Source organism: Nelumbo nucifera, chromosome 1 (genome assembly GCF_055504915.1).
Source record: "Nelumbo nucifera cultivar China Antique chromosome 1, China Antique-T2T, whole genome shotgun sequence".
NCBI lineage: Eukaryota > Viridiplantae > Streptophyta > Magnoliopsida > Proteales > Nelumbonaceae > Nelumbo > Nelumbo nucifera.
In genome coordinates, this window is record NC_142649.1 from 193,315,251 (window position 1) to 193,327,759 (window position 12,509).

Genomic DNA, 12,509 nt, shown 5'->3' on the forward strand with positions numbered 1-12,509 from the left:
CCCTTCAATCACTTCAACGCCCACTTATCATCCTCAGTTCTCCGAACGATGAACCCTAGGACCTTAGAAATGATTAAACCCTAGAATAAAAGTAAACCAAAATGTCTAGACACTGAACAAGAACGTAAGGGCTATGTCTGCATCCTCTCGGGGCCATCAAACCACGATTCCAGATCAACGGGAAGCCCAAAAGGATCTTCATATATAATTGCCAAAAGCTTTGACCCAGCTGGAATTCTGGTTTCTACAATGGTGTATCAGCTGTCATTGGCTCCATTTTTCTCTTCCGAGTATTTTGGGACTATTAAGTCGAAGTTCAACAAGTCTATCCCATCGATATTGCTTATGGTCGTTCATGTCAAATCTTCACATACGAAATTGGGACAGGTGGATGAGTTTTGTTGGGTTTTTCGTGATATGCTTGTCGCAGTTTCCCAGGTTCTAAACCAATTAACCAATAGATAAGCGTTTTTTCACGAAGAAACAGACGATTCGAGCATTGTTGCGTTTTGAGACACGATGAAGCTTAATCCAATCACATTTGATTTTCCTTTTCTTTGGAAACGGCCAATCGGGAATACGCAAAAATCCGACTCCCAGGTCCCAACCGCGTGATTGGAAGAGAAGATAAAAAAGCTGGAACAAGCATAAAATTTTTCCCTGTTGTTTTGACTGATGCTCTCATCGTTGGCCATCTGTTGCCAAGTTATGACCTGGAATTTGTTTAGGGCTTCTAAGAACAAAACACTCGCACTTGTGCGGATATAGAAGGAAGGCGAGCCTTCCCTCTCGCGCTCATTTCGCCTCTTATTTCGACCCTTCTGATGCTCTTCTTACTCTGGAAAATCTCGCATCCACCGATTTGATCGATTCTTCTATTCCTTCAATATTTTCACTAACAATTTTTTTTCCAAAAACTTCAGACAAAACATCTTCTTCAATGTTATCCTGCAAGACATTTACTTAAAAATAATAATAAAGGAAACCAGAGTCGAATTTCAGGATCCTTTTTTAAGGTATTATTTATCTAATCTCTGTCTTCTTCATTGGATTTGTTATTTCGTGTGCGCTTCCTCATTTTTATGGAATTCGGAGTCTTATATTGAAGTTGATTTTTTCCCCTTTGTCTGGGTCTTCAACTAGGTTCAAATCAATGCCCACCATTTGGTTTCATCTCATTTCTTGTTTTCGTTGTTTCTTTGAAGTTTGTTTATTGGTCTACTGCATTTGTTTGGTCTTCAAGGGGATTAGTGAGTAGATTCTTCTTTGTGTGATTCTATGAAGATAGACCCTGTTTTATGATGCAAATTTCTTATGCCTTTCACTGTTTTTGAGTCAAAACTGAATCAGCTTGATAGTTCTTTTTTACCTCTGATTTTCTGGCATTTGATGACAACCCACATGAATGTCGATCTCCATTGATTTGCTCCAGTTGTTTCCGTCTCTTTTGGATTAATTTGCATATGAATATTGTTTCTCTGTTTACCTCATTTGCCAAATTGTCATTTCCGGTAGTCGGTAGAGGAGATTAGCTTTTTTCAAATTAGCAGCTGTTCGAATTTTAGTTGAGGAGTGGAGGTTTGCATTAGTCATAGCTCTGGTTATACCTTTGCTTATTTTTCAGAATTATTGTACCATTTCAGGCCAACCTTGTATAGTTTAAAAGTGTATATTTGTCGTTTTGTTCCTTCAGTTGCTGAGAATAATCCGAATGAGTATTACCAGGTCAAGAATTTCTTCTTTACCAAAAAAAGAAAGATTACGAGGTCAAGAACAATAGGATGGAGGAAGATAGACAGGAATCAGGAGAAGTTTCTGGGAAAGACTCTGAGATGGGCATGGAGGTCCATGAAACTGGCGGAGGGGAAAATGGAAGAGCATATTACGACATGCACAGTGATAGGGATGAACCGGAAATTAATCGGGGCTTGCAAGGATTGATTTCTGTGAATTCAGGGATAACTTCTGGAGACGGAGGCGAACAACGTGATGAAGAAGACCGGTTTGAGCATGCGTCCTTGAAAGATAAAGAGAGGAATATGTCGGACTGTCAGGGCAATGTGGATACAATTTTGTCTTCTAACTTGGATAGCATGAACAGATTATCTTGCAACGAGGAGGCCTTAGAGTCTTCTACTGGGAAACCTGTTGCACAGTTAGACGTTGCTATTAGTGGTGAGATGCAAGACCAGCATAGTTCGAGTCCCATGTCCGAGAGACAATCTGAGTTGGCTATCAAAAAGTCTCTTTCTTCAGCTAGTTTTGACTCCTCGGGTTTCTATGGAGAGGCTGGATACACTTCACCTGTATACTATTCACCTGTTGACTCCCCTACAAAACTTAGGCCAAAACCTGTTATGCCCAATGTGTCACCAGAACTGTTGCATTTAGTGGATTCAGCTATTATGGGGAAACCTGAAGCCATGGAGAAACTTAAGGGTGTTGTATGTGGCAAGGAGAGTTTTGGGAGGGGAGAGGAAGTTGAGAGCATAGCTGTATTGGTAGTGGATTCACTTCTTGCAACGATGGGCGGTGTTGAATCTTTTGAAGAGGGTGAAGATAGCAATCCTCCTAGTGTGATGCTGAACTCAAGGGCTGCCATTGTAGCAGGTGAGCTGATTCCTTGGCTTCCCTGGGAAGGTGACGGGGACGGTCTAATGTCTCCAAGAACACGTATGGTTAAAGGACTGCTGGCAATATTGAGAGCTTGCACGAGAAACAGATCTATGTGCTCCACAGCTAGTCTGTTAGGAGTTCTTCTGGGATCAGCAGAGAACATATTTCTTCAGGATGTTGGCTCAACGGGGCAGTTTCACTGGGATGGTACACCTCTGTGCCGCTGCATCTATTACCTAGCAGCACATTCCCTTAGTGTAATTGATCTGCGTAGGTGGCTTCAGGTAATCATAAAGACACTATCCACAGGCTGGGCAATCCATTTGATTCTTGCATTGGAAAAAGCTGTGGGTGGGAAGGAAACAGGAGGTCCAGCATGTACATTTGAGTTTGATGGTGAAAGCTCTGGTTTACTTGGTCCAGGAGAGAGCCGTTGGCCATTCACCAATGGTTATGCGTTTGCAACATGGATCTACATAGAGTCATTTGCAGACACTCTAAATACTGCAACGGCTGCTGCAGCAATTGCTGCAGCTGCTGCAGCAAAATCTGGAAAATCCTCCGCCATGTCAGCTGCAGCTGCTGCAAGTGCACTTGCTGGTGAAGGTACGGCACACATGCCAAGGTTGTTTAGTTTCTTATCTGCTGATAATCAGGGGGTGGAAGCATATTTTCATGCTCAGTTTTTGGTTGTTGAAACTGGTAGTGGCAAGGGAAAGAAAGCTTCCCTGCATTTTACTCATGCATTCAAGCCACAGTGCTGGTATTTTATTGGGCTAGAGCATACTTGCAGGCAGGGGCTAATTGGGAAGGCAGAGAGTGAGTTAAGGCTGTATATTGATGGTTCCTTGTATGAAAGTCGTCCATTCGAGTTTCCCCGGATATCCAAGCCTCTTGCGTTTTGCTGCATTGGGACAAATCCTCCTCCAACCATGGCTGGCTTGCAAAGGCGGCGCCGTCAATGTCCACTTTTTGCTGAGATGGGTCCTATATATATATTTAAGGAGCCTATTGGCCCAGAGAGGATGGGCCGTTTAGCTTCTAGGGGAGGTGATGCGCTGCCCTCTTTTGGCAATGGGGCAGGGTTACCATGGATGGCAACAAATAACCAGTTACGAAGTTTGGCAGAAGAAAGCTCAGTTTTGGATGCAGAAATTGGAGGAAGCTTGCACCTTCTTTATCACCCCAGTTTGCTCAGTGGGCGTTTCTGTCCAGATGCTTCTCCCTCTGGTGCTGCAGGTTGATTATTGAATGATGTTCACTTGCATTTTTGAAAATCAATTATATGTCACTAATTTCTTTTGCAAGTAACTAATTTTTTTTGAATGGTAAGAACAGAATTTTATTGCTTGCAAAGAATGTTAATTACAAATTTTAGGTGCCTTGCTCCCCTGTTAGCTTTGGTTCACTAATTTCTTTTCACAAGTTACTGTTATAAGCCTTTTATCCTTCTTACCGGAAAATATGGGAACTTTGATTGACTCATCTAATTTGAAATGCCTCTACAATTTGCTTGTTGAGCAAGCACTAAGGTGTTTGCTCTTTGATAGATCTATGGTACAACTTGAAAAATATAAAGTATGGTGGTATTTTATTGTTAAGATTTTCCCTTTCCCTTTCATATATAAGTTACCTTAAGAAAATTATATATCATGCAAATTGACATCCCTGAAAGAACATACATTGTTGGGAATGAACAACATCCATTCCCTGACAAGAAAGATATTGTCCTAAACTGAGATGGGATTAGATTTACGCTGTTTATCTAGGATTCTGACATGTATCAGATTCTGGCACTCCATTATTCTTGAGGAACAGTTCTATGCAACATTTTCTTTCTCTCCTTGCTTATTTGACATAAATGAATAACTAATTTGTACAATGAATACCATTTTTTCTATAAAGCATTAGATATATGGACCGTTTAAACATTCAGAAGAAATATAATTAAATGTTTTGGGCACAATTTTAATGTAATGGGAGAGAGATTTCTTCTATACTCTTTAAACAGTATGTATAGAAGAAATATGGGCTATTTTAATGGATTATATTTTTTGTAGACATTTCAATAGGTAACTTGGTCTTGCTGAGTCAAACTCTGGAAACGTGTCCAAGTCTGCTTAACATGTCCATGTCCATGTAACACTGCTGTTTGGATTGCAGACCAAAATATGATGAGGGTTGTGCAGATCCCACACACAAATGATGCCTTCTTGTGTTATGTTTGGGGCCCTGTTGTGTTATATTATGTTCTTTCCACTTATTTTAATAGACAAGATTTTTTTTTAGACTCATCCTTCCACCCTTTTCACAAGAAACCCTAATATGCTTCTCATGTAACCCATCCACCTTAGAAGAAATACGGAGCAGTGACAGAGTACGTTGGCAAAGATGACAGAACAGTCTTAATATGAGTGAGCTTACCACCCTTTGTTTGATAAATACTTGGATATTCAAGTAGCCAGCCTCTTATCAAACCTCTCCACAACAGGGTCCTAAATAGATCTGGAAATACATCTTGCCCCCAATGGAAGCCTAAGGTATTTCTAAATCTGGAAATGCATTTAGTGGTTAAGGAGCTCATAGCCTCCTTAGCAACTTATTCACTAAAAGATAAGATGATAACTCATTCGGTTCAGTCACTTCAGCTGTTATCAAACTACTCCTTACTGAAAGTCTACCTTTGGTCCTGGATTGGGTGGATAGAATGTTATGAAAATACTATTAGTTCCATTGGCTAGGACTATTCTTGTTGAGAACTTGTTCTGTTCTTGGTATGTTTGACCTATCTCAGATATGGTTGTTGATTTCTTCCATTCATAGGAATATTAAATTTTATCTTGTCCTTGAACCATGGTGATTATTTTGTTTTGTTAGATTCAATAAACCTTTCTGTGAAAGGACTAGTTGAAACCAGGCCCAAAAAGGAAAGCAAAAAATTATCCTAATTGGTTTGTAGCAAGTTACTATCTTTTTATATATTTAAACACCATAGCTTTTAGTATGTTTATAAAGACAAATCTGCATGGTAGTTGATCCCACTGATTTGAAATATGCATGCCTCATGGTTATGAGTGGTTTTTGGCTGAATAAGTCTGAAACTCATTTTATGAAATTCATAGTATTTAAACTTCATTATATTTAGTATATTCATAAAATCAAATCTTTTTTTATAGGAAACGGTAAATTTCATTGATGAATTTAAATAAAGAGTACAAATATCACCACCTACAGGATGGTTGGAGAAACCCAAAACAAAAAAGCCTTACAAACAAGCCCAAAACAAAGCCTCCCTATTAACTCCTTGCTTAGCTAAAGTGCAAGCCTTTCCATTTGCTGACCTTCTTACCCATTTAAATTGCACCCCAAGCTCCCTTGCTAAGTTTACAATCTCTCTCAGAGGCTGTCTAAGTGGCCACTCCCGGGTTTCTAGATTGCATCCACCCTATTACCAGCTTGGAGTCTCTTTCCACTTCTAAGTAGGGGTGTCGATCAACTGGTTTTGGTTTGGATCCAATCCAATCCAAACCTTATCAAATCGGAATGGTCCATCATAATTATTGGATTGGGTCAATCCAGATTAAATTGGTCCATATTTTTATTGGTTTGAAATGGACCTAAACCAAATTTCCAATAATCCAATCATGAGGCCAAACCCTTGTCCAATTTGAAATCAACCAAAACTGAAGCCAGCATAAAATCACTTTTATGAAAGTATTTTTATGAAAGCGCTTTTACGAAAACACTTTTACAAAAGAACTTTCATAAAAGTAATTTTATGAAAAGTATTTTTACGAAAGCACTTTTATAAAAATACTTTTACGAAAGCATTTTTACAAAAGTACTTATATGAAAGCATTTTTACAGAAGTGGTTTTATAAAAGCACTTTTACAAAAGTACTTTTACGAAAGCACTTTTACAAAAGTACTTTTATGAAAGCACTTTCATAAAAGTACTTTTACATGAAAGCACTTATAAAATCACTTACAAAAAAACTTTTACGGAAGTACTTTTACAAAAGCACTTTTATAGAAGTACTTTTATAAAAGCACTTTTATAGAAGTACTTTTATAACAACACTTTTATGAAAGCACTTTTATGGAAGCACTTTTATAAGAGCACTTTTAAGAAAGTACATTTATAACAGCACTTTTATGAAAGATTTTACGAAAGCACTTTTACAAAAGTACTTTTATGAAAGCACTTTTATAAAAACACTTTTATGAAAGTACTTTTATAAAATTACTTTTACGAAAGAATTTTTACAAAAGCACTTTTATGGAAATACTTTTATGAAAGTACTTTTCTAAAAGTACTTTTACAAAAGCACTTCTACAAAAGTACTTTTATAAAAGTCTATGAAAGTACTTTTCTAAAAGTGCTTTTGCAAAAACACTTTTACGAAGTACTTTCAATAAAGTGCTTTTGTAAAAGCACTTTTATGAAAATACTTTTATCGAAGTACTTTTACAGAAGTGCTTTTTCAATGCCAAAAGTGCTTTTATATAATTTTTGATATTTCATTCAGTTTGGATTGGATCCAATCCAATCCATTAAATTGGATTTGGTTTGTATTGGATTTGGACTGATTGGGTCCAGTCCATTTGTAAGTGGACTCACATTGGACTGGATCGGGTTGGACCAAATCCAGTCCAATTGACACCTCTACTTCTAAGTGCTGCATTTCCCATTGTTTTGCCAATCTCAGGCCTTGGAGTAAGGCCATGGCTTCTGCCCTTAAGGAATCTCCCACCCAAATCGGGCCCGAGTAAAGGGCCAAAACTCTTCCTCATTTCTGAAAACACCCCCAACTGCCAAAGGACCTGGATTACCTAAGGAGCTTCCATCAAAATTTAATTTCATCCTGGACTGAGGTGGTGTGACCAACTCTCTTGAACTACAAGGGAAGAGGGAGAGGACACAGCTATAGAACTCCAACTTCTAATTAAATCAGCTTAGGAGATTTAATTAGATGAATTTGATGGATACATATTTTGTTATGTATTTAATGAATTTGATGGACATTTGATTATAAAACGTTTCTCCTTTATTCATCCTTATTATAGACTTGTAGTTTAACTAATAATATTTGTTATCTGTCAAATGGAAAAAGAAATGATCTCTTATAATACGACAGGAACACATCGAAGACCTGCTGAGGTTCTTGGGCAAGTTTATGTTGCTACACGAATGCGTCCTGTAGAGTCCATGTGGGCCTTAGCCTATGGAGGACCCATGTCTTTGCTTCCCTTGACAGTAAGCAATGTTGAAAAGGATAGCTTGGAACCAAAATATGGGAACTTTCCACTGTCTTCAGCCACAGCTTATCTTTCTGCTTCAATTTTTAGAATTATTACCATGGCTATTCAACACCCAGGAAATAATGAAGAGTTGTGCCGCACAAGTGGTCCTGAGCTTTTGTCAAGAATCTTAAATTATTTGCTGCAAACTCTGTCTTTAATTGATCTTGGAAAACAAAATGGAGTTGGAGATGAGGAACTTGTTGCAGCAATTGTTTCTCTATGTCAATCACAGAAAAGAAATTACGCACTCAAAGTGCAGCTTTTTAGTACATTGTTGTTGGACCTGAAAATCTGGAGCCTATGCAATTATGGGATTCAGAAGAAGCTTTTATCTTCAATTGCAGACATGGTGTTCACTGAATCATCAGCAATGCGAGATGCAAATGCCATGCAGATGCTTCTTGATAGCTGCAGGAGGTGCTATTGGGTCATTCGTGAAAAGGACTCTGTTAATACATTTTCACTGCATGAGGGACCACGTCCCATTGGAGAAGTTAATGCATTGGTGGATGAGCTTTTGGTGGTTATCGAACTCCTAGTAGGAGCTGCACCTCCGTCACTTGCTGTTGATGATGTTCATTGTTTGATTGGGTTCATGGTTGATTGCCCACAACCTAATCAGGTATGATGTCTTTAATTTTCTTGTAAAGATTTCTTTTCCATAGGATCGAAAGAGTTGGTAGATATTTTGTTTAATCTTCTTAATGTTCTTTAATCTGCTCTTATTTCCTATCTAGTCACGTCAGTTGTTATGTTTGCTCTTCCTAGGGATATAAAAAGTATGAAGTAATGAAACAGGAAGTCATTGCTAGTATTAATTGACTTGTCACAATCTATTGGTTCAGTTAGAACATTAGAACCCATGCTTTGGGTGTATCAAAAAACATTCTTTTTGATAATTGCATAATAAAATAGAGTGAAAGGGTCCATGCTGAAACGAAGAGGTTACTAACAGCTTAGTCCTCTCTGTGCCTTAGGAGATAGTTGCAGATTATATGGCTTAGCAACTTAGGCCATGTTTGGTTCATTGCTCTGGGCCTCATTCTTTTAATTCTTGCTCATTCTAGGCAAGAATGAATAACATTAGAGTTTTGGTTACAAAATTCTTTCCATGGGCCACATTCTTTTTAGAATGAAAAATCAGCCCCATAGCACAAAATTGAGTAGCCTGCAGCATGAAAAATAATCATGCCCCACCTTGCTCATTTTCATTCTTTGAGAAAACTCTACCTACAAAACTGCTACAATAGATGTTTACTTTTGCGAAAGCACTTTTGCAAAACTATTTTTACGAAAGCACTTTTATAAAAGTACTTTTACATGAAACCACTTTTATAAAAGTACTTTTACACGAAAGCACTTTTACAAAAGCACTTTTATAAAAGTAAATTTATGAAAAGTAATTTTATGAAAGCACTTTTACAAAAATACTTTTATGAAAGCACTTTTATAAAAGTACTTTTCCATAAAGCACTTTTATAAAAGTACTTTTACATTATAGCACTTTTATGAAAGCACTTTTATAGAAGTACTTTTATAAAAGCACTTTAATAAAAACACTTTTATGAAAGCACTTTTATAAAAGTAATTTTACTAAAGCACTTATATGGAAGTACTTTTATAAAAAGCACTTTTATGAAAGCACTTTTACCAAAGTACTTTTATAAAAGCACTTTTACGAAAGTACTTTCACAAAACATCTACCAACTGGTAAACATTGATGATCAACCATCCACTGGTAAACATCTATGCCAACAGTTTTGGAGACCTAGGTTGGGGGTTTATGAATACTGGCACACTTTTTTTTTTGAAGAATGAAAATGAGCAATATAGGACACTTGTCAGTCTGAAAAGAGTTCATTCATAGGAAAAAAGTGTTTGGTTCATAGCAATATTTTCTCATTCTGCCTAATTTTACCCATTCTTGTCCATTTTAGAAGTTCATCTTGGGTAAGAATGAGAAAGAATGGGAATTGAGCCAAACATGGCCTTAACTTGCCTCTATGGGGGCTTGCTCTGGGCAGGTTTGGATAACTTGCAATACGTAGATTTTAGTTTATGAAACAATTCAATATCTTATAATTGGAACTATTGAAATTTCATATTTTTAAGTTCCATCATATCTGGAAATACTATTCAAACTCTATGCTTACAGGATAAAGATTTTTACTTGACGCATTTTTCTTGAGATCACCTGCACATATAATCTCATGATCTGAAACGAAACCATGTTCTTGTCATGCATATCCAGAATTCCTTGGCATGAATTATGATGCCCACGATTCTTTTGGAAAGAAATTCTCTAGTAGCTTTGGGATGGCAATTTTCTTTGGAATTGGTTCCTAAGAAATGTGGTTTTCCAGGTTGCACGTGTGTTGCATCTAATCTACAGGTTGGTGGTACAGCCAAATACATCCAGAGCGCACACATTTGCAGAATCTTTTATTTCTTGTGGAGGGATAGAAACACTTCTAGTTCTGCTGCAACGAGAAGCAAAATCTGGTGACTGTCGATCAGAAGATTCTAACAAGGAAGATGATAAAAGCATCTCGAGTCAGGGATCTGAACTACGTGCTGATAGAGTTGAGGAGAAAAGTCAGGATGGTAATCTAGAACCTATTGGGGAAAAGGAGAAGGCTTCTGATGAAAAGAGTTCAGAGTCACAGTCCTATGACAGTGAAGGCAGCAACACTGCAGTTTCCATGGGCACAAACATTGCAAGAATGCCATCTATGTCTGAGCGTCAACTCATGAAGAATTTGGGTGGTATAAGCTTTTCAATAAGTGCTGAGAGTGCGAGGAATAATGTCTATAATGTTGATAATGGTGATGGAGTAGTTGTTGGGATTATCAGTCTTTTGGGTGTATTAGTGGCATCAGGGCATCTAAAATTTGTTTCACATGCTCCAACAAATATGACAAGTAGCTTTCTGGGTAATGGACTACATGATGGAGGAGGTACTATGTTTGATGATAAAGTTTCTCTTCTACTTTTTGCTTTACAAAAGGCTTTCCAAGCGGCACCAAAGAGGCTTATGACTAACAATGCCTACTTAGCTTTATTGGGTGCATCGGTATGACTACATTGTTGCTTATTTTTTGGTTTATCTTAATAATCATCATTAATATTGTTATAATAATACAAATTCCATTTGAAACGTATATTTATTTAAAATGCTGATAAAAAACATATGTTTATGTAAAATTCCTACCATGCTTCCACTTCTCATGCAGCCTAATCACCCTATCTTTCAAACTACTTGGATTATGCATTATGGAGATATACTTTCTGGAAACTTGAATCCTTAATAATGTTGTCATAAGTTTTGTTTGTTGGTATTATTTTGGATAGGCATTTCTAATCTTTGGTTGTGGAAATATGTCTTAATTGTTTTAATCAATAACTGATAAATGTTTTATGTGGTTATGGCGCTCAACAGAATGGAATGGCAAAATCAAGATTCATGTAGCCGACCCCATATAGTTGGGAATAGTCTGATGTGGCATCTCTCTTTTTTCTCCTTTTTTTGATTTTTGATTTTTTAAAATTTATGTATTTCAATGTGTAACCTGTTTTCTTTGTAGAAAAAGATTAGAGAACAGTAGAGAGAAGAGAGAAGAGAGAAGTGAGAAGAGAGAAGAGAGAAGAGAGAGGTTTGGAGTAAAAAAGATAGGCTGGTAGTGCCAACACTTCTATTTATATTAGGGCGGCATAAAAAAGTAAGTACAAGCAAAAATGCCCTTATGGCTAGGGGAGGCGGGTTGGGCCAGGTTTATTGGTCAACCCAAGCCCGACCCTAAAAATTGGGCTTAAGGTCCGAGCCTGAGGTCAAGAACGATCTTCCTAACCTGAACCTATCCCGCAATGTAATTTGATGCACTCGGGTTGGGCTCGGGCCTGGGTCGGGCTCAGGTTGGCCAATGAACCCGCTCTAAAATTATATATGTATATATGCATTTATGTAAATGTGTATACATATATGTATGTATATATGTAAACATGTATGCAAATATGTACGTATATAGGTAAATATGTATACAAATGTATATACATACAAAGCTAATAAAAAATGTATATACATTACAAATATTTATGTAAATATATATGCAAAATTTACATATATACATATATATGTATGAATGTGTATAGTTGGGACGGGCTCAGGCTACCTGAGGGCTAGGCTCGGGCCCGGCCCAAAAAATAAAAAGCTTAACTTCTTAGACATGAGCCCAGCCTAAGGACAAAAAATCCAAGCCCATCTCATGTAAAATTTCAGGTTGGGTCAGTCCAGGCTTGGGTTAGGCCCGCCCAAGTTGCACCCCTACCTGTGGCATACTATAACTACTGTTAACACTCCCCCTCAAGTTGGGACATAGATATCAATCATGCCCAACTTGTCACACAATCTTTTCCCTGATGAAATGTTTATCCACTTCAATGTTCTTGGTCCTATCATGTAGAACAGGATTGTTAGCAATATTGATGGCTGCCTTGTTATCACAATACAATGACATAGGACTGTCAACAAAAAATCACAACTCATTTAACAGATTTTTTATCCATAAAATTTCAGCAACACCATGGGACA

General features: G+C 37.5%; 1 protein-coding gene across 6 annotated transcripts in view; it reads left to right on the forward strand.

The window, feature by feature from the left end:
- The first annotated feature begins 677 nt into the window (after window positions 1–677).
- The window catches only part of LOC104611888 (WD-40 repeat family protein / beige-like protein), a 171,056-nt gene continuing 159,224 nt past the window's right edge, over window positions 678–12,509 (forward strand). For 3 of the 6 annotated variants that reach the window (XM_019200170.2, XM_088895733.1, XM_088895734.1), the window contains exons 1-4: window positions 678–1,016; window positions 1,726–3,855; window positions 7,755–8,542; window positions 10,284–10,994. In XM_019200170.2, coding sequence (XP_019055715.1) covers window positions 1,782–3,855; window positions 7,755–8,542; window positions 10,284–10,994 — 3,573 coding nt within the window. In that variant the 5' untranslated portion in view covers window positions 678–1,016; window positions 1,726–1,781. Of the gene's footprint in view, window positions 1,017–1,515; window positions 1,579–1,630; window positions 3,856–7,754; window positions 8,543–10,283; window positions 10,995–12,509 lie in introns of those variants that run through there. The other 3 variants (XM_088895732.1, XM_088895731.1, XM_088895730.1) reach the window with 3 other exon arrangements.